This window comes from Siphateles boraxobius, unplaced genomic scaffold, assembly GCF_051911475.1.
Source record: "Siphateles boraxobius isolate OS27281-9 unplaced genomic scaffold, OSU_SipBor_1 55, whole genome shotgun sequence".
NCBI classification, from domain to species: domain Eukaryota; kingdom Metazoa; phylum Chordata; class Actinopteri; order Cypriniformes; family Leuciscidae; genus Siphateles; species Siphateles boraxobius.
Genome location: NW_027509181.1, coordinates 10,713,837 through 10,736,102, shown reverse-complemented (window position 1 = coordinate 10,736,102; position 22,266 = coordinate 10,713,837). Strand labels below are relative to the sequence as shown.

Genomic DNA, 22,266 nt, shown 5'->3' with positions numbered 1-22,266 from the left:
ATATTATATTGTATAGGCTAAATATATATAGGGAGAGCAGAAAATCAGCATATTAGAATGATTTCTGAAGGAGGACTGGTGTAATGATGCTGAAATTTGGAATTTGTATGTATATATATATATTATTCTGAACTTTTGACTGGCAGTGAATAAATGTATACAAGCTGAATTTTTAGCATTTTTAGAATCAGTATTAAGTTCAGTGTCAAATTATCCTTCAGAATTCATTCTAATATTCTGATATTCTCAAGAAAAAAATATCAATTTACCAGCGCCATATATAGGCTACGCAACTGACTATGCAAGTTAAAATGAAAATGTTGAAACATAATATATTATTTTAGCGCGGATATGAAGATCTAATGTCCAAGGACTGCAACTTTAACAGCATGTCCAAGCACTCCAGCTTCTCTCCCTGTGCACATACTGGGCCCAATGAACACACAAGCGCTGGTGATGGTGATGGTGCATTAGATCAGAAACACCATCGGTCTAATCGACAGACTGATGTGAGAAATATTATGTGACGTGCCAACACTTTCACCACGGGAGAAAACAGGGGCGTTTGGCTCTGACTGGATTGTCTAACATAAAATGATCAGTGTGGGGATTTGCAGGTTAAGAAAGCTTAGGGTTTAATGTCATGACGTCACTTTAATTAGCGGCCGCTTTGATCCCTTCAGCCTGTAAGCCACTATTCTCTGGAGGAGACCAGCACTGGAGGATGCACCTGTCTGAAGCAGGCCACTGACAAGCTTCACTTTCCATCCTGACATCCCACAAGTAATGAATCTGTGAGCGGACGAGCACAGAAGCGCACTTCAAAATGGCAGACAAGGATAGTGTGGAAAAGTACTTGGAGAATAACCCACAGTTCGCCAGAGAGTATTTTGAGAAGAATATCCGATGCGAGGCCCTCGCCGCCGCTTTTGCCGAGAACCTTGAGATCAAAGATCCGACCTCGTTCAAGGATGTCAGCCAAATCCAGGAGGCCAACATCATCTTCGACATGATCAAAGACATGCATTCGCAGCCCATTATGGAAAAGGCCATGCACAAGGTCCTGCAGAGGATATGTTTGCTGGTGAACGCCGACCGCTGCAGCTATTTCATAAACCGGGCGAGAAATGGCATCCCTGAGCTCGCTACGTGTCTTTTCGATATCACCCCTACCTCGAAATACGAGGCCAACCTGGTCAACCCTCAGTCTGAAATTGTGTTCCCTACCGACATTGGCATAGTTGGCCAAATAGCAACCACCAAAAAACCAGCGAATGTTCCCGATGTCAAACAGGTGAGTAACAGAAGTAAAGTTGTCTTTCACTGCTCCATTAGTTATTCTTTTCTTTAAAACGTAATTACACTCTGCAAATAACAAACATATGTGTTAAACACAAACACAATAAATCCAAGCAGCAAACATTGAAAGAGAAAAAAATTGAATAGATAACAAAATATACAAAAAATGTTAGCACAAAAAAAAGGATCTATACATAGTTCATGGAATGTTTTTTTTTTCTGAAATGTTTGTTTTAAATGTTACTAGCCTACGTTATTCAGAAAGTTCAGAGAATATAAAATTGAATTTTCCCTTAACGCCCTTTCCCTTTCCCTTAATGAGAACATTATAGCAAACCATAGAACATTTTGGCAGCTAAATTGCTGGTACTTTACTGGTAATTTTTTAAATGCCACAAATCTTGTAGCAACTTTTTCTGTAAAAACTTCCAAAAATTCAACCTCTTTGTTTTGCATAAAAACCTTATGTTTTTTATGTCCAGTCACTGCAATTTCCTGTAAACCCTTTAGTGTTTTTTCTAAATAGCATTTAGCAATATGTAAATTGTGTTCAAAATTGAAGAAAATACATTTTAAAAGGCCATTAAGCAGTGTTTTATATTCCTAATAGATTACTATTTATGCAGACAATACACCCTAAACATATTATGTGGTAACATCTAAAAAAAGTGTTTATTATTGTAGTCAAAAATATGATTATAATACTAATATGACTTAATCAACTAGACTACATTAGGTTACAGCAGTGAAAGTCATTATTAGTTCAGGGAGAAAGAGCTCCTCAAGCCACAACTGGGTTTTCGCTCTTTATAGAGCTGAAATATGCTTTACACACGTTCTTTTTGGAAAAGACTGCATGTTGTAGGCAAAACATCTTAGGTGAGTCTGTTACCTGAATGTCGACCATTAGTTTGACAAAAGATTAAACTTTTTCTGTCCCATGGTCATTAAGGGTCAGTCAACACCCTGCAGAAAAGCAGCTTATTTTCCAACATGAGATCAGTCTGTATTTTCTGTATTCCTGGTAGCATGCACTTGTACACTTATAATTGAGATTCATAATTTAAAATAAAGGAAAATATACAAGTGAACATCACTCTTAATAGGATTTCTAAACAAGTGTCCAGTACTTCACTAAGAAACATGACACACATTTGACATCATCCAGCAGATCTTAAATGTATTGTGTGAGTAGTATGATAAAAAAAGAATATAATTAAATACACTTTCATGTGCTCTATATATATATGGTGTTTAATCATGGCACACTGGTGGTGCAACCTCAGCCTAAGTGTTCGAGACAGGGTTACATGTATTAACCTTCATTACATTACACAGAAGTGTAAATTTAGGCAGAATTAGGACCGTTCACACCAAGGACGATAACTATAAAGATAACGATAAAGACATCGTTCTATAAATCGTTCTCAATATTAAAGAATAGCAGAGTTCACACCACAGCTATAACGATAACTGCACAGAGAAACGATATCGCTGGAATCACTATCAGAACGAATGTATCCAGCTGATGGACGATAAAAACACACAGCAAATCAGAATCCTTCCTGCTTTAAAGAGCTCGAGCATTTTAAGTGGCAGACAAGCATGCGCTAAGAATAAACAGAAAGATCGTCCGCTGGTGTGGTGGCTAATATAGTTATTATCTTTATAGTTATCATTCTTGGGGTGAACATGCCTTTAAGAATTCAGTGACAAGAGAAAAAAATCAAAATGCCTTATTAAAAGAGATATTTAAGTTGTTAATGTAGTTATTCAAAACGTCTGTTCAGCATTTAAAAAATAAGGCATAGCCTATGTAAAATTATTCAAAATACCTTTACTTTATTTTGTCATATTTTAAAATGTCACCAAATTATTACCTGAAACAGCTTTAGCATAATGATATTAAATTATGTGGTAATACATATTTAAATAATTTTAAATATGCGTCTTTACATGAATGCCAGATGTAACTTTTGGCTACAGTTTAAATGGCGGAGGGGTTAATGTATATTCCGTAATAAGTAGGTTTTAACCAATTTTTCAAACAGCCTTATTGGACATTAACGAATAGCCTACAACACTTCATGTCTTTGTTCCTTAGAATCCCAGATTCAGTGACTTTGTGGACAAGCAGACAGGATACACCACTAAAAACATGCTGACTGCACCTCTCATGAGCGGGAAAGACGTACTTGGTGTGGTTATGGCAATAAATAAAGTTGGAGGAAATGAATTCTCCAAAGCAGACGAAGACGTGAGTATGCTATAGCTACTTGAAATATGACATCAATGTGAAAATCTTTTTTAAAACATTCACAATGGGTATACATACAGATGTAAAGCAGAAATCATTGTGATACTGACCTCATAATTTGTGCTGAATCAGCATGACCAGATTTTTCGATTATGGGAGGCACTTCCGGTTTGACGAAGTTCCACTCAAAAAGAATGAAACCATTTCAAATCATTTCATTACATAAAGTTGCGCTACTATCATGAGCTGCAAAATTTGTTATATTTTCAAATTTGCAGCCACTGCATTCTTTCCCTCCTTAATATTTCATTTTTTCCTTTTTATCCCCCTGTAAGAGTATGAGAAAAAACAGCACATTTGTGGTCTGCTCTCTTAATTTACGATAGATAGATACCATGAATAATTCACTGGAATGCACTCAGAATCCCTTGTTTTTCTCCAAAATACTCAAGTCTATTTCCAGGTTTGTTTTCACACCAATGCTTTCAAACATAATTATCTCCCCTTTTCACGTCTAATGTTTACTGAAATGTTTCTAAAGCAATATTTATTGTCCCTCAAAATGACAGAAATCATTTTGAAATATTATCACTCAATGTTCCAGTTAATGAACATTGTTGTTTAAGGCTGCGGCAACATATGTTGCATAATACAGAGTCATCTGGAAAACATCTGCTGTACAAACATCTGATAAACATCTTTAAAAGGCAGTTTTACATACATTCTAATAAATCATGAACAACAAACAACAGATTTCGCTCGTATACAAGTAACCAACAGAAACCTTTTGAAGCGGTTTGAATAATGTGTGAGCATTGCTTCATACATCTCTATGCTAACTGACAATGGGCATCTAATTGACCTTAAATTCGCTGAAATTATGCCAATGTGACCGTAGCTAAAAAGTCACCATGAAATAGAAGTTGCCATAGTCTTATCTTCCATATTGTGATGAGTGAAACGACTTGTCGAACAAGAAAAAATGTAGGGCGGGACTTGATTTTGTCCATCAGGAATTGATTTGATGATTGGGGTTTTCTATTGGTCGATCTCTTGTGAGTGACAGGTTGTCCCGCCCACATGCCAGTAATCACGTCATCAGAGAAGAGACGTCGCTGCAATAGGGAGGGGAAGTTATTTGGATTAAAGATTGTGATAAACTATTAACTATTGTCATTAATTTATATACAATGATGATGTGAACAGAATATAAATTATTTATAACAAACACTGCAATATTCCATAAAATGGATTCAATTTTGATTTCAAGTTGACTAAGTAAATGTGTTACAAATGTTTTTCAGCTCTTCTCCAAGTACATCACTTTCGCCACAGTCATCGCCCTACAGCACTACACTGCTTACATGTATAATGTGGAATCTAGAAGAAGCCAGGTAATGCTGTGGACTACAGCACCTAATGATGTTTGACTGTGTTTTGAATCTTGATTCTGACTGTAAAGCGCCGCCACAGGTTCTTCTATGGTCTGCCAGCAAAGTGTTTGAAGAGTTGACAGACATCGAGCGACAGTTTCACAAGGCCCTGTACACCGTCAGGACTTACCTCCTGTGTGAGAGGTACTCTGTCGGCCTCCTGGACATGACTAAAGAAAAGGTTTGTGACATCTGGTGAACGTCCTCCATTTGGTCATTGATCAGTGGTTCATTAAACGCTCGACTTTGCTTTGATTGTTTAGGAGTTCTATGATGAGTGGCCGGTTAAACTTGGAGACGTGGAGCCATACAAAGGCCCGAAGACGCCTGACGGCAGGGTAACACATTTCTTTCTCTTCGGTAAACAAGTCAGTATTAATGGCTAGCAGTATTATTATAACTTTTTGTTTCTTCGAACAGGAAATCATCTTCTACAAGATCATTGATTATCTGCTAGAAGCCAAAGAAGAGATCAAAGTCATACCGTAAGCATAATTATTTCATACATTAAAAGAATGCCACACATACACTACATGGGTAAAACTATTTGGACACCATTTTCTAACGAGCTTGGCTAATCAAGTAATATCTGTGAGATCAAATCTTGTACAGAATTGTGCACAAGGCCTGAACCAGACCAGACACCTTTGGGATGAACTAGATCGACCAATAATTATTCCGATATAAAAGCATTTTTCAGAGAGTTTAAAAACATGGGTGACAATGAGGGTGCTTATGAGCAGTGTTGGTGTAATGCATTACTAAATAATGAATTACTTTTCCCCTTGAAAAAGTAAAGTACGGTATTACTCTTAATTTTTACTTCTATTACTTAAGTTATTACAGTAAATAGTGTATAGGCTATAGAGCAATTCTATATAAAACAGTAGTGGATTTAACATTGTCTGATGTTAAAATATGTTTGTAATGTAACCGTCTCCCTTTAAGTGCTTTGGTCAGTTCAAGAATAATTTTATATAATTTATTTGAAATAATTAAACTAGCAGTTCCATGTTTATGCTTGTATTGTACAACTAGAAAGTAATTTATAATAAGTAATGCTTTCATTTTTAGAGAGAGTAATAAGTGATCAAATTACACTGTTGAAGGTGTTAAATTTGAGAGTAACATTGCTTATGAGATGCACGTAATATTTTCTGCAGACACAGTCACTTTAAAAGACTAAAAATAGTGCTATAGCAGGTATTTCATAACTTATTTTTGACCGACAAAAACATAAATAGGCTAATTGGAAAGAGACTAATGTAATGCATTTACTGTTTTCTTTGTTGCTTCTAACAACGTCGGGACACATGGGCATTTCTTCTCTCTTTTCAATTTTATCGAGTTATTACTAAACCCAGTGAAGCTTACAACCAAAGTCCCTTTGAGGCAAGTAATTTCACTCGGCGGCCATCTTTGATATGCCTCTCGGGCAGCTATTTCAGTCATACAAGTACAGCTCCTATCTTTTTGAATGGGGAAACATCAACTTCTCCAAAGCTGTACACCAAGCTTATGATTACATTTCATATTTAAAGCCATTTGAACTTCTAATGGATGCTGTTGTGACACGATGGCTTTACCAATTAGCGATTTGGAATTTTATTTAGAAGGTTGCACTTATTCAACCATATTGTGCATTGCACTTTCTCCCATTCATAGTAATAAAAGTGCACAGTCTTTGTATATCTAAAGTCTTTGTTACAACACAGTTTAGAGACAAGGATTACCAACCAAAATGCTCAAATCTCTAGAGTGAATGGCCAACTAATACTTATTCCTGGGTTTACATTCAATACTTTAAACTGTACCTTTAAACAAATGATTACATTTGTGCAAAGTTGATAGACTCGCTTGTAATTTATTTATGTTCTTCATTTGAAAATATTAGACTGTTGTTAATATTGTTGTTGCTGCTGCTGCTATTTAAAAATTGCTTTTTTATTGTTGTGATTTGATGAAATCAAGCAAAAACAGAAGTAGAACATTAAATATCGGTTCTGCATATCAGTTATCGGACATACAAATAATCAGCATTGCCTATAAAAAACAATATCAGTTGATATCTAATGAACTTAAACACCAAGTGTGGTCCAGACAAGTGTGGTCTAGTCAAAACTGTTCAGTAGGACCAACTCACTATTAATTCCTATAGTTTTGAAGTGAAACTCAAAAGGTGTTTGTTTGTCTACATACTTTTGCCCATATAACATACTAGCTTGCCAGTTTCACTTATTGAATGCTACTGTTTCCAGGGGCCCTCCTGTTGACCACTGGGCACTTGTTAGCGGCCTCCCCACCTATGTGGCTGAAAACGGCTTTGTAAGTCCAAAGCATTTTCTTTAACAAAATCAATAACTATGCAGCTGTGAAATTACATTATCATAAAACCATGTTAGTGTGGCTGGAAATGGATAGAGCTGAGGGCTAGTTTGATTTTTCACTATTGTGCCCTTGAGCAAGCACTTAGACTAAAGCTGTTTTATAACCAGGTTAAATAACCACTTAACCCAAGTTAAACGAGATACTTAATGGGTTAAACTTACCACCTTCTTGCCTATGTTGATGGGGGAAATCTTGTGTTATTTCTCTTTCTGCAGATTTGCAACATGATGAATGTTGCTGCCGACGATTTCTTCACATTCCAGGTACTGTAAGCCATCCCAGGATAAATCCCTCTCAGAGCTCATATTATTCCTAATCCACACTTAAAATAGACACAAACCTGTTACCTTCTAAATGGATTTAAACTGAGCTGGAAAACACTTTATTATAGTCTTAATTTTGATTAGTTTATCAGCAAGGTGGCTGTAAGTATTTTTCCAACGATCACACTGTTAACAAACCTGTTTTAATTTGCCTTTTTTTCTTTGCAACTTTTCAGAAAGAAGCTGTGGACGAGTCGGGTTTCGTCATCAAAAACGTCTTGTCCCTTCCCATTGTCAACAAGAAAGAAGAAATTGTGGGTATTGCCACTTTCTTCAATCGAAAAGATGGCAAGCCATTCGATGAGCAGGATGAACAAATTACTGAAGTGAGTCGTTAGATGCTCACCATCCACTTGGCTCCATGAATCTTGTGCAGCAACACTAAAGTCTGTTTTTGGACTTTGTTTCAGGCCCTTACACAGTTTTTAGGATGGTCTGTACTGAATTGTGACACATATGACAAACTGAACCGGATGGAGTGGAAAAAAGAAATTGCACAGGAAATGGTCTTGTACCAGACCAAAGCCACTCCAGCTGAAGTCCAGCAGATTCTGGTGAGGCATTATACTGTAAGAAACTGCAGTCTGTTTTATTGTGTTGACTAAACTTTTTTTTTTTTTGTCGTTAGAACACAAAGGAGAAGTTTGACCAAGACCCCGAGGACTGCGATCAGAAAGAAATGTACAAACTCTTGGTATGATTTTCCCCCCTCTGAACCAATATACTCCTAGTGAACATATTATTGATCTGATATGTTCAATGATATATTTGATTTTTAATATATCTACCTGTATTTTAACACACAGAGAACCACCATTCCAGAGGCCAAAGATGTCGATCTCCTATTATTTAGTTTTAGCGACTTTCCTCTCTCTGAGGTTGACCTTATCAAGTGTGGCATACGTTGTTTCTTTGAACTTGGAGTGGTGGAGAAGTTCAAAGTGCCAGCAGAGGTGAGACTGGACTTTACAAACATTTGCACATTGACTTCGAGCACACAAAGTTTCATCGGACACTGCAATGGTCGTGATATGGCGTCATGCTCTGTGGCATCTTTTTTAAAAACATAAATTCAACATATAGCAAATAATAAATCCAAAATGAAAAATATATACAATCTACTCCACTTTCCCGCAATGCAGCAGATTTAAAGTTCGTGTTCTTTCATTTCAGAAAAGAGGTCACGTCGTGACTTATCGTTATTTTTTTGGTCTACCGAACTTGAACTTTGCGAAATGCGACACTGCTTCACATGAGCTTGCGTTTCCGGTCTCCAGGATTCATAAGCGTATGATTGGAAGTGAATGGAATGAAAAGTGTCGTGTGAAAGCTGATTTTCTAAGTAGAAGTCATCTTATTACTTAAGCCTATGTTTATTTGGCAAGTGATTAGCAATACACAGAAAGCTCAGCAGATTTCCACAGAAATCAAATGTCCACCTTTCACAAAGTTTTACATATTCCCCAGCCATTGCAAAGATCTGGACCTGGCCTGAACATAATACAAATTTGAATGCAACAGTTTGGCAATACGTGTATGATATTGTGAAATCAATAGCATGGCATGTTCCTTCACTTTTGGGATGAAACTTTTTTGGACTTAAATGCCATCTTACACCAGGTCCTAACCAGATGGATGTACACCGTACGAAAGGGCTACAGAGATATCACCTACCATAACTGGAGGCATGGGTTTAATGTGGGCCAAACCATGTTCTGTCTCCTGCAAGTGAGTTTTTTAGTCCACACATCATATTATTTACCATTGAAGAGGTCATAATATTAAATATTTTTTGCTTGGCTAACAGACAGGAAAGCTGAAAAGATACTACACAGACCTTGATGCCTTTGCAATGGTAGCAGCTGCATTCTGTCACGATATTGACCACAGGGGTACCAACAATCTCTACCAGACAAAGTAATTTAGTATATATATAATTTTTACTACTGATATTTTCCAATAAAGCAAGGAAGACATTTTGCTCACAATCCATTTCCAATGTAGGAGCGGATCACCTCTGGCCAAGCTTCATGGCTCCTCCATCTTGGAAAGGCACCATCTTGATTACAGCAAGACGCTGATGGCAGAAGAGGTCTGTTAGTATACAAAGCACAAGTGTTGCAGAGTTTAATGCAATAACCAGGCCAACGTTATTTTTTGCTCTTTTACAGAATGTTAATATTTTCCAAAGTCTGCAGAAACGCCAGTTTGAGACAGTCCAGCACTTGCATGATGTCTGCATCATTGCGACTGACTTGGCCTTGTATTTCAAGTAAGCGCTCAAGAGCATATCTTCACCTCAAGTACAGCCACTCTTGAAAATATCATACTAATGATGTTCCTGTTTTCTTCCCCAACCACAGAAAAAGGACAATGTTCCAGAAGATTGTTGATGCCACCGAACCAATGTCTGATGAGAAGGAAGCGATCGCCTATGTGGCCAACAACCCCATTAGGAAGGAAATCATTATGTAAGCATCACTTCTCATTGAAACCCTGCTACTTGAAAAAATATTGAATTGAGCTTTTGAAGACGTGTTGTTTGATTCCAAACAGGGCAATGATGATGACCGGTTGTGACTTGTCTGCCATTACCAAGCCATGGGAGGTCCAGAGCAAAGTATGTGTAACTGAGGTTATTCATGGTCAGGATTATCCAGTCCATGGGTTATTGTGAACTAATGGCGCTTTTTTTTCTGAAGGTGGCTCTCATGGTGGCAGCTGAATTCTGGGAGCAGGGAGATCTGGAAAGGACTGTGCTAGATCAACAACCCATTGTGAGATTGTGAAGATCAATTTCACCTAGTTTTGCTTTTGGTTTTCAATTGTTTGCATTGTTTGATCACTAGTGCATGAATGAGAATACATTTATTTTGAATCTCTTCTCAGCCCATGATGGACAGGAACAAGTCGGATGAACTTCCGAAGATGCAGTGTGGTTTCATTGACTTTGTGTGCTCGTTTGTGTACAAGGTAAATCTAACAAACTGTCAAGCTGGAATCAATTTGTTTTGTTTGCACAAACACCCCTGTAAGCAGAAGATGAGACAACTGTCCATAATGGCCTTTCCTGGAATGTCAGCACAACTTTGCTAAAATGTTCTGACAGGGAATGATGAATTCGGCAATAACTGGTGGGCTTGTGAATGCTTGCAATAACAGGCCTCTTTTTTCATACAGGAATTTTCAAGGTTCCACAAAGAGATCACTCCCATGTTTGATGGCCTGAACAACAACAGGGTCCACTGGAAGGAACTGGCTGATATTTGGCAAGCAAAAGTGGACGCTTTGGAGAACGAACGAAAGCGACTAGAAGAGGAGCAGGCTAAAAAAGGTTTGTTGTCCTTTTTTGGCACTTTTATAGACAGGGATAGTAGATACATGAAACTAAATGATAAGGGAACTGGATCAGAAAAGGGCAAGAAGTGCCTGCTAGGGTAAAGCTAGTTGTGATTTTGGACTTGTACACCGAGCATGCTTTTGTAAAGACTGAAAGTCTCTCTCTCACAGCCTCGTTTTCATCTGCATAAAATGTAACAATTCGTCTAACCTGACTAAGGTTGAAAGCATGTGTATATGGGATATCCTGTGCCATAGCCTTGGGGGACCAAACGTACAAGACATAACTTGTTACATCAACTGCTTCCAATTTCTCTCGTTTAAACCCTGTTTTTTTGTTTTTCTTCACTGAAAAAGCTGGTGGTGGTGGTGGTGGTGATGATGGAGGTGGAGAGGGAGGAAAGTCCAAAACCTGCACCATATTTTAAACATCATCTGCCAGAAATTCAGAGCCAGAGAAGTCTGGGCCATCCGGCAATCATGTAGAGGGAGGTGAAATGTGCTCCTAGGATCACTACATTTTCACCAGTTTCCTCCATTTTCTGTCTCATTTACCTGGACGTACCTTCTCCAAGTGAACACGTAGGCATTCGCCAGAAATGGAAGTACTGTACCTGTCAGATTCTCTTTCTGATGGGGTGCCAGCCTAGAGCACCAGCTAATTTTCACCATATAGACAATTTAATGCTTTTTCCTAACCGTTGATTTCACCTTGACTGTACCTTTTAACGTCTCACTACACTGGAGGAAGTAATGCATAATGCAACTACTACTATTTGCCACACAATGGTGGCCGAAACACAACTCTATTGTGTTGAATATACTGTTGAATGTGCAGTAGTTCACATAGCTTACTTGGAGTATACGGCTTTTGAGTCCATAAAAGTTCTGTCATTATGAATTAGAGCAATAAATGTTAATAACTTTCTTGACACTAACTAATTGATCAAAATAGTGGTGTTTAGCTTCACTGTAAAATTAACATAGAAGCTTCCAATTTGACTTTTCTTCTTTTAATGAATTCACTCCCATTTAAAGGTGAAGTGTGTAATTTCTGTGCCACCAAATGACTTGCAAAAATACTGACTGTTTTCAAGCAAGTTTCCTGAACACGCCCCCATCTGTAATTGGTCAAACAAACAAACAGATAGCCCCACCCCCAAACAAACGCCATTGGTGTTGCTGTTGCCAGGATGTTTATTGTTTGGATAGCACCTTATTTTTTGGTTGAAATTAACTTACAAATGACTTGCTTGTAGCTCTCTCTGCACACTAAACAGGAGAGAAAGGATTTTAACATCCCATAAAACTACACACTTCACCTTTAAACTACCAAAAAGCATTTTAATACATATCAGTTGCTTTGTTTAGAGTTGAAGGACCCGCTCATTCGAATAAAAGCTTTTAGAAGCTGTGGCCGATGGCTTATTAGCAAGGGATTTGTAAAATGCATAAAGATCTCGTGCTACAAGTCTTTCACACAGACAATGAGTTGTTCAAAGATGACACTGCTAATCCTAAACATCTTTTGCAGCGTTAAACCACTTGTTGCATTTGCGTTTGCTTGTCGCAGTTGTGTTTGGATGGATACGATACAGGACGTTTGGATTCTTAAAAGATACACTTTTCTACTTTTTTGTTCTTTAAGGAAGATGAAGCTGAGAAGGTGAAACGGTCAAATTCAGTGTCTATGGATTATGTATTCAGGAACATTCCAGCTGTGAAGAAACATTTATGACCAGAACTTTGATGTTTGCTCTTTATTCATTTAATGATACCTAAGCATTGCACATAGTTTTCAACCATAATGTATTATCGATAACATTGAGTGTATTACATAGAATATCAATTGATAACATAGAGGTATTTGTTTATACCAAACGTTTAAATTACTTTTAAGGGGTATTCTATGGAGACACGAGCAAGCGGTACAAAATGGCAGGGAATATTTAAAGAAAGTCTATCATATGCTGTGACAAGGCAAGAGGGAACGGTCAGTTCTTGAACATGTGTAAACCTATAAGGAGATTTGAAGAGAGTTTGATGGGGGAGCAGCTCCTGAGATTCACTCAGATTTAATCTTTAAATACCATGCTTATTTAAAGCAGACTGCTGAAGCCTCTAGATATCTCCTCTGGCAGAAGGCACTAACCCAGTTCGCAAGGTCAAAGTCTCCTTTTTCTGATCTCTTGAGAATCGGCACTAGCATTTGAACTAGTAAACAAACTGTTTATTTCAGGTAGCTGCACACTGATATCGCCTAATGTCTAAAAAGCTCATTGTGCTTTAAGAAATATACTAGGCCCCGATTTGACCAACCAAACAATTGTATATAGCCTATATAAAATGACCACTGAAGAGATTTAGTAAATGTACAAACACATAGAATTATTATGCAACATCCGCTTGTTAGAAAAATCTGTTAAAGGGAAAGTTCACCCAAAAACTGACATTTTGTCATAATTTACTCACCCTCATGTTGTTCCAAGCCTGTATTTCTTTCTTCTGTTGAACACAAAAGAAGATATTTTAAAAATGTTGGTAACCACAGTTGATGGAAGCCATCGACTTCCATAGCAGGAAAAACCCAATGGAAGTCAATGGCTATCGACAACTGTTTGGTTACCAACATTCTTTAAAATATCTTCTTTTGTGTTCAACAGAAGAAAGAAACTCATAAAAGTATGTAACAACATGAGGGTGAGTAAATTATGATACAATTTTAATTTTTAGGTGAACTATCCCTTTAAGGCCTTTAATCCAATAACGGGGACCATGACAGTTTAACTACACCGGAACAACTAACTGCATTTAAATGTCAAACCCTCTAAATCCAGATCAGACGTAGAGCCCAAAAGTGAGTAAATCTCATCTCAGGTTTATGGTTTGTACACTTTGTTAGGCTTGTGTATAATAATATGTACTGCATCTTTTGGAGGGAGCATGGAACTGATATCCGATCCTCTTATTTACTGAATACTACCGCACATATAAGATACTGTAAATGATGTCATGTGAACAAATAAAAACATTATTCAGAGCTTTCTGGAGTAGTCTTTGACCACATCTGCTGTTAGTTTAAGGTCAGGTGACCGCACAGTCCTGGTTGCTTGGAGGGCATGTCAGGAAGCTCTCATGACTTTTCTATCTTGCAGCGGATTACCTAATAAAGCTGGATCATCCCCAGGTAAAGAGGCTCAGGTAATTGACTGACAGCCGAGACAAACGACTTTTCTCTTTCAGTGGATCTTATAATAAATATAGAGCAAAACGCTTCATGTTCAACATTTAGAACTACACCTCATTTGTCGTTTTACGTTTTGAAGAAATACAGAAATGCAACAGAAACCCAATCGCAAGGACATCTGTCTTTATGTAAGCATAATGGACAAGGATCTCATTGAACAAAAGGTTTCTGCCCCTTCCTGACTGATTCTTCACATTGATTGGCTGGCAGCCACCGTCGGGTAAGCTAAGGCCCGGGATAGTTTGACAGTCTACCCATGACCATGTGTGTTTGTGCTGAGAGTTTGACGTGAGGTATAAAATAGAAAGCCTGTCTATTTCAGAAAGTCAATGGCTGGTGCTAATGCGTTGGTGATTCCCTGGCAAAAGTGACAGAGAAAACAGCACATCAGTCAGTCATTCTGTCAACATTTAATGGGTCAGATAATACAAACACTTGATAGTGTCTTATTGTAAACTCAGTCGCTAGTTAAGTTGCTATGGGTTTCTACAATGTTTTTATCGACATTGCTGCAAAAGTAAAATCCTTTACTCTACTTAAGAGGAAACCCAAATATCTCTTAATAATAAATATGTGAGAGGTAAACATTATGGGCCTCAGGTAAAAGTATTTTTACATAAATCATTGCATTATAATGTTATATATATATATATATATATATATATATATATATATATATATATTAGAGCTGCACATTTAATTGTTTAAAGATTGTGATCTAGATTCAAACACCCATTCCTAAATTACCGCGATTCACCTGTCTATTAATAACGATTGTATCAATTACATTGTTATGTCACTAGGTGTGCAAGTGACTGTTAAAAATGTATTTGCCATTGAACCATTCATTCGAGATTAGTTCAAAAACGCTCACTCATTCAGTAATGAAACAGGTAAAGTCTTTATGAGTGAGTCATTGAATCAGTAAAACTAACAATTTTTTATTTTATTTCAAATTCAATTAAATGTTTACATTTATCCAGAATCGTGCAGCTCTAATATGTATACATGTATGTATGTATGTATGTATGTATGTTTTACAAACACATGTATAAAATTCTTCATAAGCAATTTCAACTTAAATGAGGACCAGTGAAAATTATGGAAAAAAATGTTTTGTTTAATTATAACAATCACTGAACTGTAATCAAACCATATACTTCAAAATAAAAAAAGCAAAATGAATCTGTATAAAATAAAACCGTAGGAATGGGATTCTTTTGGATCCTCCTTTCGTAGTCTCAGAGAAACATGTCTTCGAAATACTCATCAAACTCTTCCTCCCTGAAAGAGAATCAGACACACCAGGTTTGTCAGTGCACTGTTTTAGAAAGATTTACAGACACACTCCCCACATTCATGTTTGTATAGACTCCACATCGTAGTAAAATATATCATAATGTTGATACGCACCGTGATTTCTCCTCCACAGTGGGAGCTGGACCTCTCCAGTGGTCTGATTCAGAAGGACCTTCTTCTTCATCCTCACTCTCTGCATCTGGAAAATACACCACAGTAGACTCATATCAGGATTTTTGCCTGATAAAATTACTGTAGTAAAAGAACTACCAAATGTGGGGAAAGATCTAAAGTCAGGGGACATTATCCCATCCAGCATCTTCTATTACGGGATTTATAAAATATAGGAGTTGTTTTAGGGTTGTTTGTGTGTGACGGAGGGATTCCTGCTGCCGTTTTGACTCCTTTACACATTTTATAAACTCTTTACAAGTACTCAGCTGGTCAAAATACCATCATATGTAGACCACGTACATACAGTACACAGCGTTGTTTTGGATGTTCGATAATTAACATCATGAAATATAATAAACGCCGACCAATCAGGTTGTGAACATATCCCTATGCCTTTGGGTTCGGTGTTTAAATGCTAAGCAGACCAGGTTTAATGTTTGTTTGTTTTTTGGTCTAGATTTGGTCAAACGAAGCAAGCGAACCGCACTACAAATGTGAACACACCCTTAGATGTCTGAACGTATTTATTAGGGTGTACTGAGTACATTCTCTGCCTGAGGAAACTACATGAGGGCCATTCATCATTGTTAGGGGAATGAGGGCAAAAAGGGGCATGCATACCTTTATCTGACTCCTGAGACTCCTCTGAACTTGAAGATGAGTATTCTGTAAAGAAAAATGTTTTTTTTTATGTTTTGTTTTTTACAAACAACTTTTGCAAATATAAAACCTAGAATTTAAACCAAGCGTTCATTTGGGAGCGACAAAAATAAAATCGGCCTAATCTGCTTTAGGAAAGGAACACTTTTGTGTCAAAATACTTTAAATCATAATCAATGACATGCATGTTCTCTTTTAAAGAATACAAAACACCGCCACAAAAATACGTTAAAGTTAAGCATAGGCATGCAGTGGAATGCTGTTCAAACAAGCTTGGAATCTTGGAAATGAAAAGGAAATGTGCTTGCCTTTGCGCCTCTTTTTGTGTTTGCGCTTGTCTTTGCGCTTGTTCTTTCTGGAAGATTTGGATTTCTTTGAGAGTGACTTGTCCACGTTCTCTTTCGATCGCCGTATCTTCTTCCCTGTTACATCTTTTCTCCTGGAACAGAGTTTAAGCGTTTCCAGACAGTCCCAAGGATATCTGAACATTCAATTGTGTTTGTAATGGTGGAATGTACTTACTTGTGATGATAGTTAAGTTTGAATGAACACTCTGGACACAGACCTTGAAAACAATGTGACGATATCAAAATTGAACAGTGAATGCAACATTAACAATGTCTTAATGTCGGTTGGGAAAAAATATATAGCTCAGTAAACTATTTACAGTGGGGTTTCATTATTTTCACATTTTCTCAGTTTTTTAAATTGTTAACTGTCACATCACCGTTTTGAGCATCGATCTAACCTTAAATGTTCGTAATTCATAAATGCTTTGGAATAAAGACCTAAAGTTGTGTCTTTTTTAAAAGAGGACACTCAGCAGATTATTGTAGAAGTGTAAGCAAATTAAACATTTTTATTTTATCCAAAATATATATATTGCTAAATAATTTGGACTCTAAACTTGCTAGAAAATCAAAGTCATATGTCTTACCAAAATTTGAAGTTGATATCACAAAAATTGAGCCAGTTAAAAGGAATTAAAAGTGCCGTTTCGGTGGTAACGCAATCTCCAATTTCAAAACGAGTTTCAAAGGATACATTTTGAGTGTTTAAGCTTTCCAATGATAGCTAATACGAGAATCGACACGCTGGTGCCAGATATCGATATTCTAATGAATAAAATAAGGCACTCTAAATAGATTTCCCTGCTTCCAACGTCGTTACTTCATGGCTCCATGGCTTCTGGACACACTTCAGCTTTTATACCATTAATGGGACAAACAAAATCGACCAAGAGTACGCGATATACAAGAACTGCCTGGTAAAAGTAAAGTGCACGGGTAATAACACGAACATGCAAAGCCACTTGCATCGCCATCACCCTGATCTCATTGAAAAAAATGTATTTACTTAAAATGTTCAATTTAATTTACAGACTGAAAAACATTTAGTGCTGTTTTCTAATAGTTTGGACTTGAAAAAAATAGAGAAAACCAGCACCTTGCATTTTGTTTTCATAGTTAGACAGATATAATGATGCTATCATTATAGGCTTGTCTAGCAATATATCAATATATAGCAATATATTGTTTTTGTTTTATGAGAATGCTAAAACCTTTTTCCAGGTATAATTTAGATTTAGAATCCCAGATTTTCATTTTGGTATCTGGACTTTTGGACCCCAATTTAGTATAATATTTCAAAGGCATTTTAAAGCACCGTAGACAGTTGAGGTAAAGTAGCATTCAACAATAAGCATGCTATATTAACAATAAAAACTAGGCAGTCTCACAAATAGAGACTTGGGCTTCCCTAAATCCAGGCTAATTAGATTAGCTCTACCCCTGTGTCCTGTGAGCGGAGGGGATTACAGCATGCGAGGTTTAGACGGCCACGTGGTTTCGCAGCTCTGGCACTCACGCAGTTTCAGCAGGGCGTTCCTCTTCTCCTCTTGCTCCACATAGGCAAAATTCACCTCCCAGCTCTTCAGACCCTCCTTATTCTCACAGCGCTTGTTACCGCAAAAGAACTGGCCTGTGTGATTCAGAATATATCTACATGTGAGTTGCATCGAAAATACATGACAAATAGAATATAAACTGTAGGCCATGATCAAGCCCAGTAAAGCATACTGTATCATTTTTGTTTACCAATTTCTAACACCGGTACTACATTTGAATTTGAACTTACTTCGCGACTGTTAAAAAGTATGTTCGGTAGCACTTTATTTTACAGTCCTGTTCCGCATATACATATGATATACATATTAAAGTAATAATTACAATAACTGGGTAATCACTAGGTACTAATCCTGAACCTACTCCTAAACCTAACTGTATACCCTGTAGTTACCTTATATTACCCAGTATTTTCTAAGGGAACTACACTGTAAGTTCACACACTGTAAAATAAAGTGCAACGCTATGTTCTAGTATGAATAGGTGTAGTATGAATGTAATCTGGACATACTACACTCACAGTGTTGTCATTATCATATGACCTAACAGTGTTGCTTCACTGCCATTCATAAATCGTATTTTGTGGCCTCATGGGATAGTAAAGTGTCCATCACATGCACACTTTACAATTTTGTCGGAAGTAGTAGGTAATCTAGGGACTTTTTTTGCCAGCTGTTTTTCGTATGCTGGCATACTGTTTTTTGCCTATATAGTAGGGAAGCATTTGATTTCAAAGCATTTTGTTATCCGTACCAGAAATAGATTGGTCAGGGCTTGAATTTGTCATGTCGCGCCACATCCAGTGTAGACAGCATCACTGATTATAATGGGTTCTATCTGCTCATGTCTGGTGTAGACACAGTGTAAGGCCTCTAAATTATCAACATGATCAAAACTTTGCTGAAAACCTGTAGCACACAATCTACTACATGCCTTCTGTCATCTGATTTTGCGCTCCGTTACTGACAGGAAACGGCTAGTGAGACAGACAGAGCAAAGCCACTCTCCTCCCATGACCTTTGCCTGGCATTTCACCTCAGATATCATCGGGCTGACGTTAGCTCCAGTAGGTTTACAAGGGGATCCTACAGAAAAGTGCGTCATCGGGGAGTTTTTCTGACAAGCTTCCCACACCTCTGACAGTGTGCTGTCTGGATTGGCTTTGGCCAATCGCCCTGAGCCTGACAACACTTCTGTTTGAGAGTGAACTGCTTTAAAGTTTACAACACTCACATTTCTCAGATTGATATTATTAGGTCTTCCAGGTATGTTCTGTATGGAAAACCCTCTGAATGAGTTACTTGGAAAATGTTTTTGCAGTAACTTTGTTAGGAAAGAAAAACTCTTATCCTGGGAGTGACCCCGAAACAGGAAGCATGGAAACAGGAAGTATGTTTTTGCAATTTCCAGACCTTTGATAAAATTTGTCCAATTTGCACTGTGAAAAAGCAATACAAATTGGCTCTGTTTAGAATGATTATGTCATGTTGCAAGAAAGGCTTGAGCTTTGACGTAGCTGGCAGATGATCTTGCGGCAGAGAGAGTGACTGAGGTATCATCCTCACGTTGCACATGCAGATTAACCCCTTAATGGATGTCTCAGCCGTATGATGCACCTTACTTTGAGTGGGGAAAAATCTGTAAAAAGGAAGAAATATTCCTACAGGTCTAAAATGGCCTGCTTATGGAAGTTTGTGTCTGCCGCAGAATAAAAAATAAAAAAGGTAATTTTAATCTTTAATCACCCAACTTTTTAATCTCACAATACTGACTTTTTTCTTGCAATTTCAAGTATTACAATACAGATTTTCTTTGTCAGTTTTGTGAGATAAAAACTCGCAATTGTTAGTTATAAACCATGAATTGTGAGATATAAACTAAGCAATTCTGACAAAGTCAGAGTTTGTGAGATATAAACTCCCAATTGTATAAAATTATTTTTATTTTTGCGAGTCTATATCTCACAATTCTGACTTTTTCCCTCATAATTCTAAGGTATATCTCACAATAATTGCAAGTTTAAAAAAAGAAATAGGTCTGAATTATGAGATACAATTACTTTTTTTTATTATGTAATTACATTGTTGAAACAAGCTTCCATACTCACCATGCTTTTGGCATGAAGGTATGGGACTTTTCAGTTTTCGCACACTGGATATTTTCTGTTTTTCGGACACTTCTCTGCTGATCTACTGGGATTTTAATGCTCTTCTGGCACCAACGACCATGCCACATTCAAAGCCACTTAAATCACATTTCTTCCCCATACTGATGCTCAGTTTTTATCTTCAGCAGATCGTCTTGACCATGTCTACATGCCTAAATGCATTGAGCTGCTCACATGTGATTGGCTGATTAGATATTTGCGTTAACGAGCAGTTAAAATACCTTCTAGATAGAAACACATGTTTTGACAAAAACAGCTTGAGGTCATTTTTTATATGTCCAATAATAAGAATTTAAAGAGAAAAAACGGTCTTTAGGGTTGAAAGTTAAAGGGTTAATGCGATGCCCAATAACCCCGTCTCTCTGATGACGTACATGCCTCTGCAACTAAGCTCGTGTGACCAGCACTGAAGCTGTTAAAGCCAGTGAAGCTGACAAACAGCGTCTTTGGAGAAATTACAAAAAGCATCAGGGTTAGCCCTCATTAGGAGTCTCAGGGGGAAGCCCTTATTATGCTAAACTGTGAAATAATGCCCAGCAGATGGGAACTCCTCATGACGAACTCCTTAAGAGACCTGTTAGAATGTCCCTCAGCAGCAGAGTCAAGCTGGTAGAGATATTAACCAAATGTGCATTGACCTGTATGAGTTTTATATTCTCTAAAGAAAATGTGAGTGGCGTTTATCAATTGCAAAACTTGCCACTATGATGAAAGGATGTTGTGGGTGGTTGTTAAGGTGAAATCTTCAAAAAAACTCTCCTCATTAAGGGTCATGATTTGAGGTATCATTCATGTGGGTCCCAGGTATCTCAGCAATATCCACCTGATAAAATCTTGCATCATTTTTTTTTGTTTTGACAACTTCAAATTAAATTCTGTTCACCAACTAATTATATTGTGTTAGTGGAACAAAATCATTTTAAAACAAATACAATGTTTAAGTTGCGCCAGCTACGTGATTTGTTGCCCTGGAACCAATTAAACTTATCTAAATCCACAGGTCTCATGGCATATGTTAAATTTAACTTATTTAGCATGTATATTTAAAGAATAAGTAAGATTAAGTAAGAGTCAATAGTGTTTACCTTCATGTATTGTAGTCTACTCTTCAACACAATGGTATAAAATTTCAACATTACACAAACTCTTTGTCAAAATGTCCAACATAACGGCATTAAACACTAAAGGGTCGTTCCCTTTACTAAAAAACAAATAAATGAATACTTAATTTCAACATTTATTCTCCTTATCCAGTCCTATGCAAAGCATGCTGGGAACTAGAAATCCACTGCCCAATTTACCCAAAAGTTATCAAGACAATTTCATTAAAGAGTTAGTTCACCCAAAAATGAAAATGATCCCATAATTTACTCACCCTCAAGCCATCCTAGGTGTATATGACTTACTTCTTTCAGCCAAACACAATCGAGGTTATGTTAAAAGGTCCTATAATGCTTTCCCACTCTTTCAACTTTAGTTAGTCTGTAATGTTGCTGTTTGGGCATAAAAAAAAGATCTGCAAGGTTACAAAGCTCAAAGTCCAATCCAAAGAGAGATATTTTATATAACAGAATCCACTTTCCAAGAACTACAATGAACGACTCGTTTGGTCAACAGCGCGTTTTTTTCGGGCTTTGCGAAATTATAATATTCCTCATTTAAATAATCCCCGCCCTCTGAAAAGCGGACAAAGATACACTGGTTTTCCACCGTTTTCAAAACGTTGACCTTTCTAAGGCTGATTTTAAACACTGTTCCTGAACATTATAACCCAAA

At 37.2% G+C, this 22,266-nt stretch overlaps 2 protein-coding genes across 2 annotated transcripts in view; one reads left to right on the top strand and one right to left on the bottom strand.

The window, feature by feature from the left end:
* Nucleotides 1-713: 713 nt before the first annotated feature.
* Nucleotides 714-14,079, top strand: pde6c (phosphodiesterase 6C, cGMP-specific, cone, alpha prime). Its single transcript, XM_077206159.1, has 22 exons — nucleotides 714-1,294; nucleotides 3,404-3,556; nucleotides 4,861-4,950; nucleotides 5,030-5,170; nucleotides 5,253-5,327; nucleotides 5,410-5,474; nucleotides 7,248-7,314; nucleotides 7,593-7,640; nucleotides 7,877-8,026; nucleotides 8,111-8,254; nucleotides 8,329-8,394; nucleotides 8,507-8,653; nucleotides 9,321-9,428; nucleotides 9,508-9,617; nucleotides 9,705-9,792; nucleotides 9,872-9,972; nucleotides 10,064-10,171; nucleotides 10,257-10,320; nucleotides 10,403-10,477; nucleotides 10,590-10,673; nucleotides 10,881-11,034; nucleotides 11,397-14,079. Exons 1-22 carry the CDS (start codon nucleotides 827-829, stop codon nucleotides 11,465-11,467), a joined length of 2,577 nt encoding a protein of 858 aa, XP_077062274.1. The 5' UTR covers nucleotides 714-826; the 3' UTR covers nucleotides 11,468-14,079.
* A 1,306-nt stretch (nucleotides 14,080-15,385) lies between these two features.
* fra10ac1 (FRA10A associated CGG repeat 1) overlaps nucleotides 15,386-22,266 on the bottom strand; it is a 71,645-nt gene continuing 64,764 nt past the window's right edge. Inside the window, exons 10-15 of the mRNA XM_077206195.1 lie at nucleotides 18,286-18,399; nucleotides 16,942-16,984; nucleotides 16,728-16,858; nucleotides 16,381-16,425; nucleotides 15,700-15,784; nucleotides 15,386-15,570 (exon numbers count right to left, since the gene is read on the bottom strand). Coding sequence (XP_077062310.1) covers nucleotides 15,528-15,570; nucleotides 15,700-15,784; nucleotides 16,381-16,425; nucleotides 16,728-16,858; nucleotides 16,942-16,984; nucleotides 18,286-18,399 — 461 coding nt within the window. The 3' untranslated portion in view covers nucleotides 15,386-15,527. The remainder of the gene's footprint in view (nucleotides 15,571-15,699; nucleotides 15,785-16,380; nucleotides 16,426-16,727; nucleotides 16,859-16,941; nucleotides 16,985-18,285; nucleotides 18,400-22,266) is intronic.

Bases quoted from the DNA above. Each gene is read 5' to 3' on its own strand.
- pde6c (XM_077206159.1), top strand. From the start codon at position 827: ATGGCAGACAAGGATAGTGTGGAAAAGTACTTGGAGAATAACCCACAG. The intron at 5,475-7,247 runs GTAAGCATAATT...TACTGTTTCCAG, and splicing joins GAAGAGATCAAAGTCATACC to GGGCCCTCCTGTTGACCACT. The intron at 8,654-9,320 runs GTGAGACTGGAC...ATCTTACACCAG, and splicing joins AGTTCAAAGTGCCAGCAGAG to GTCCTAACCAGATGGATGTA.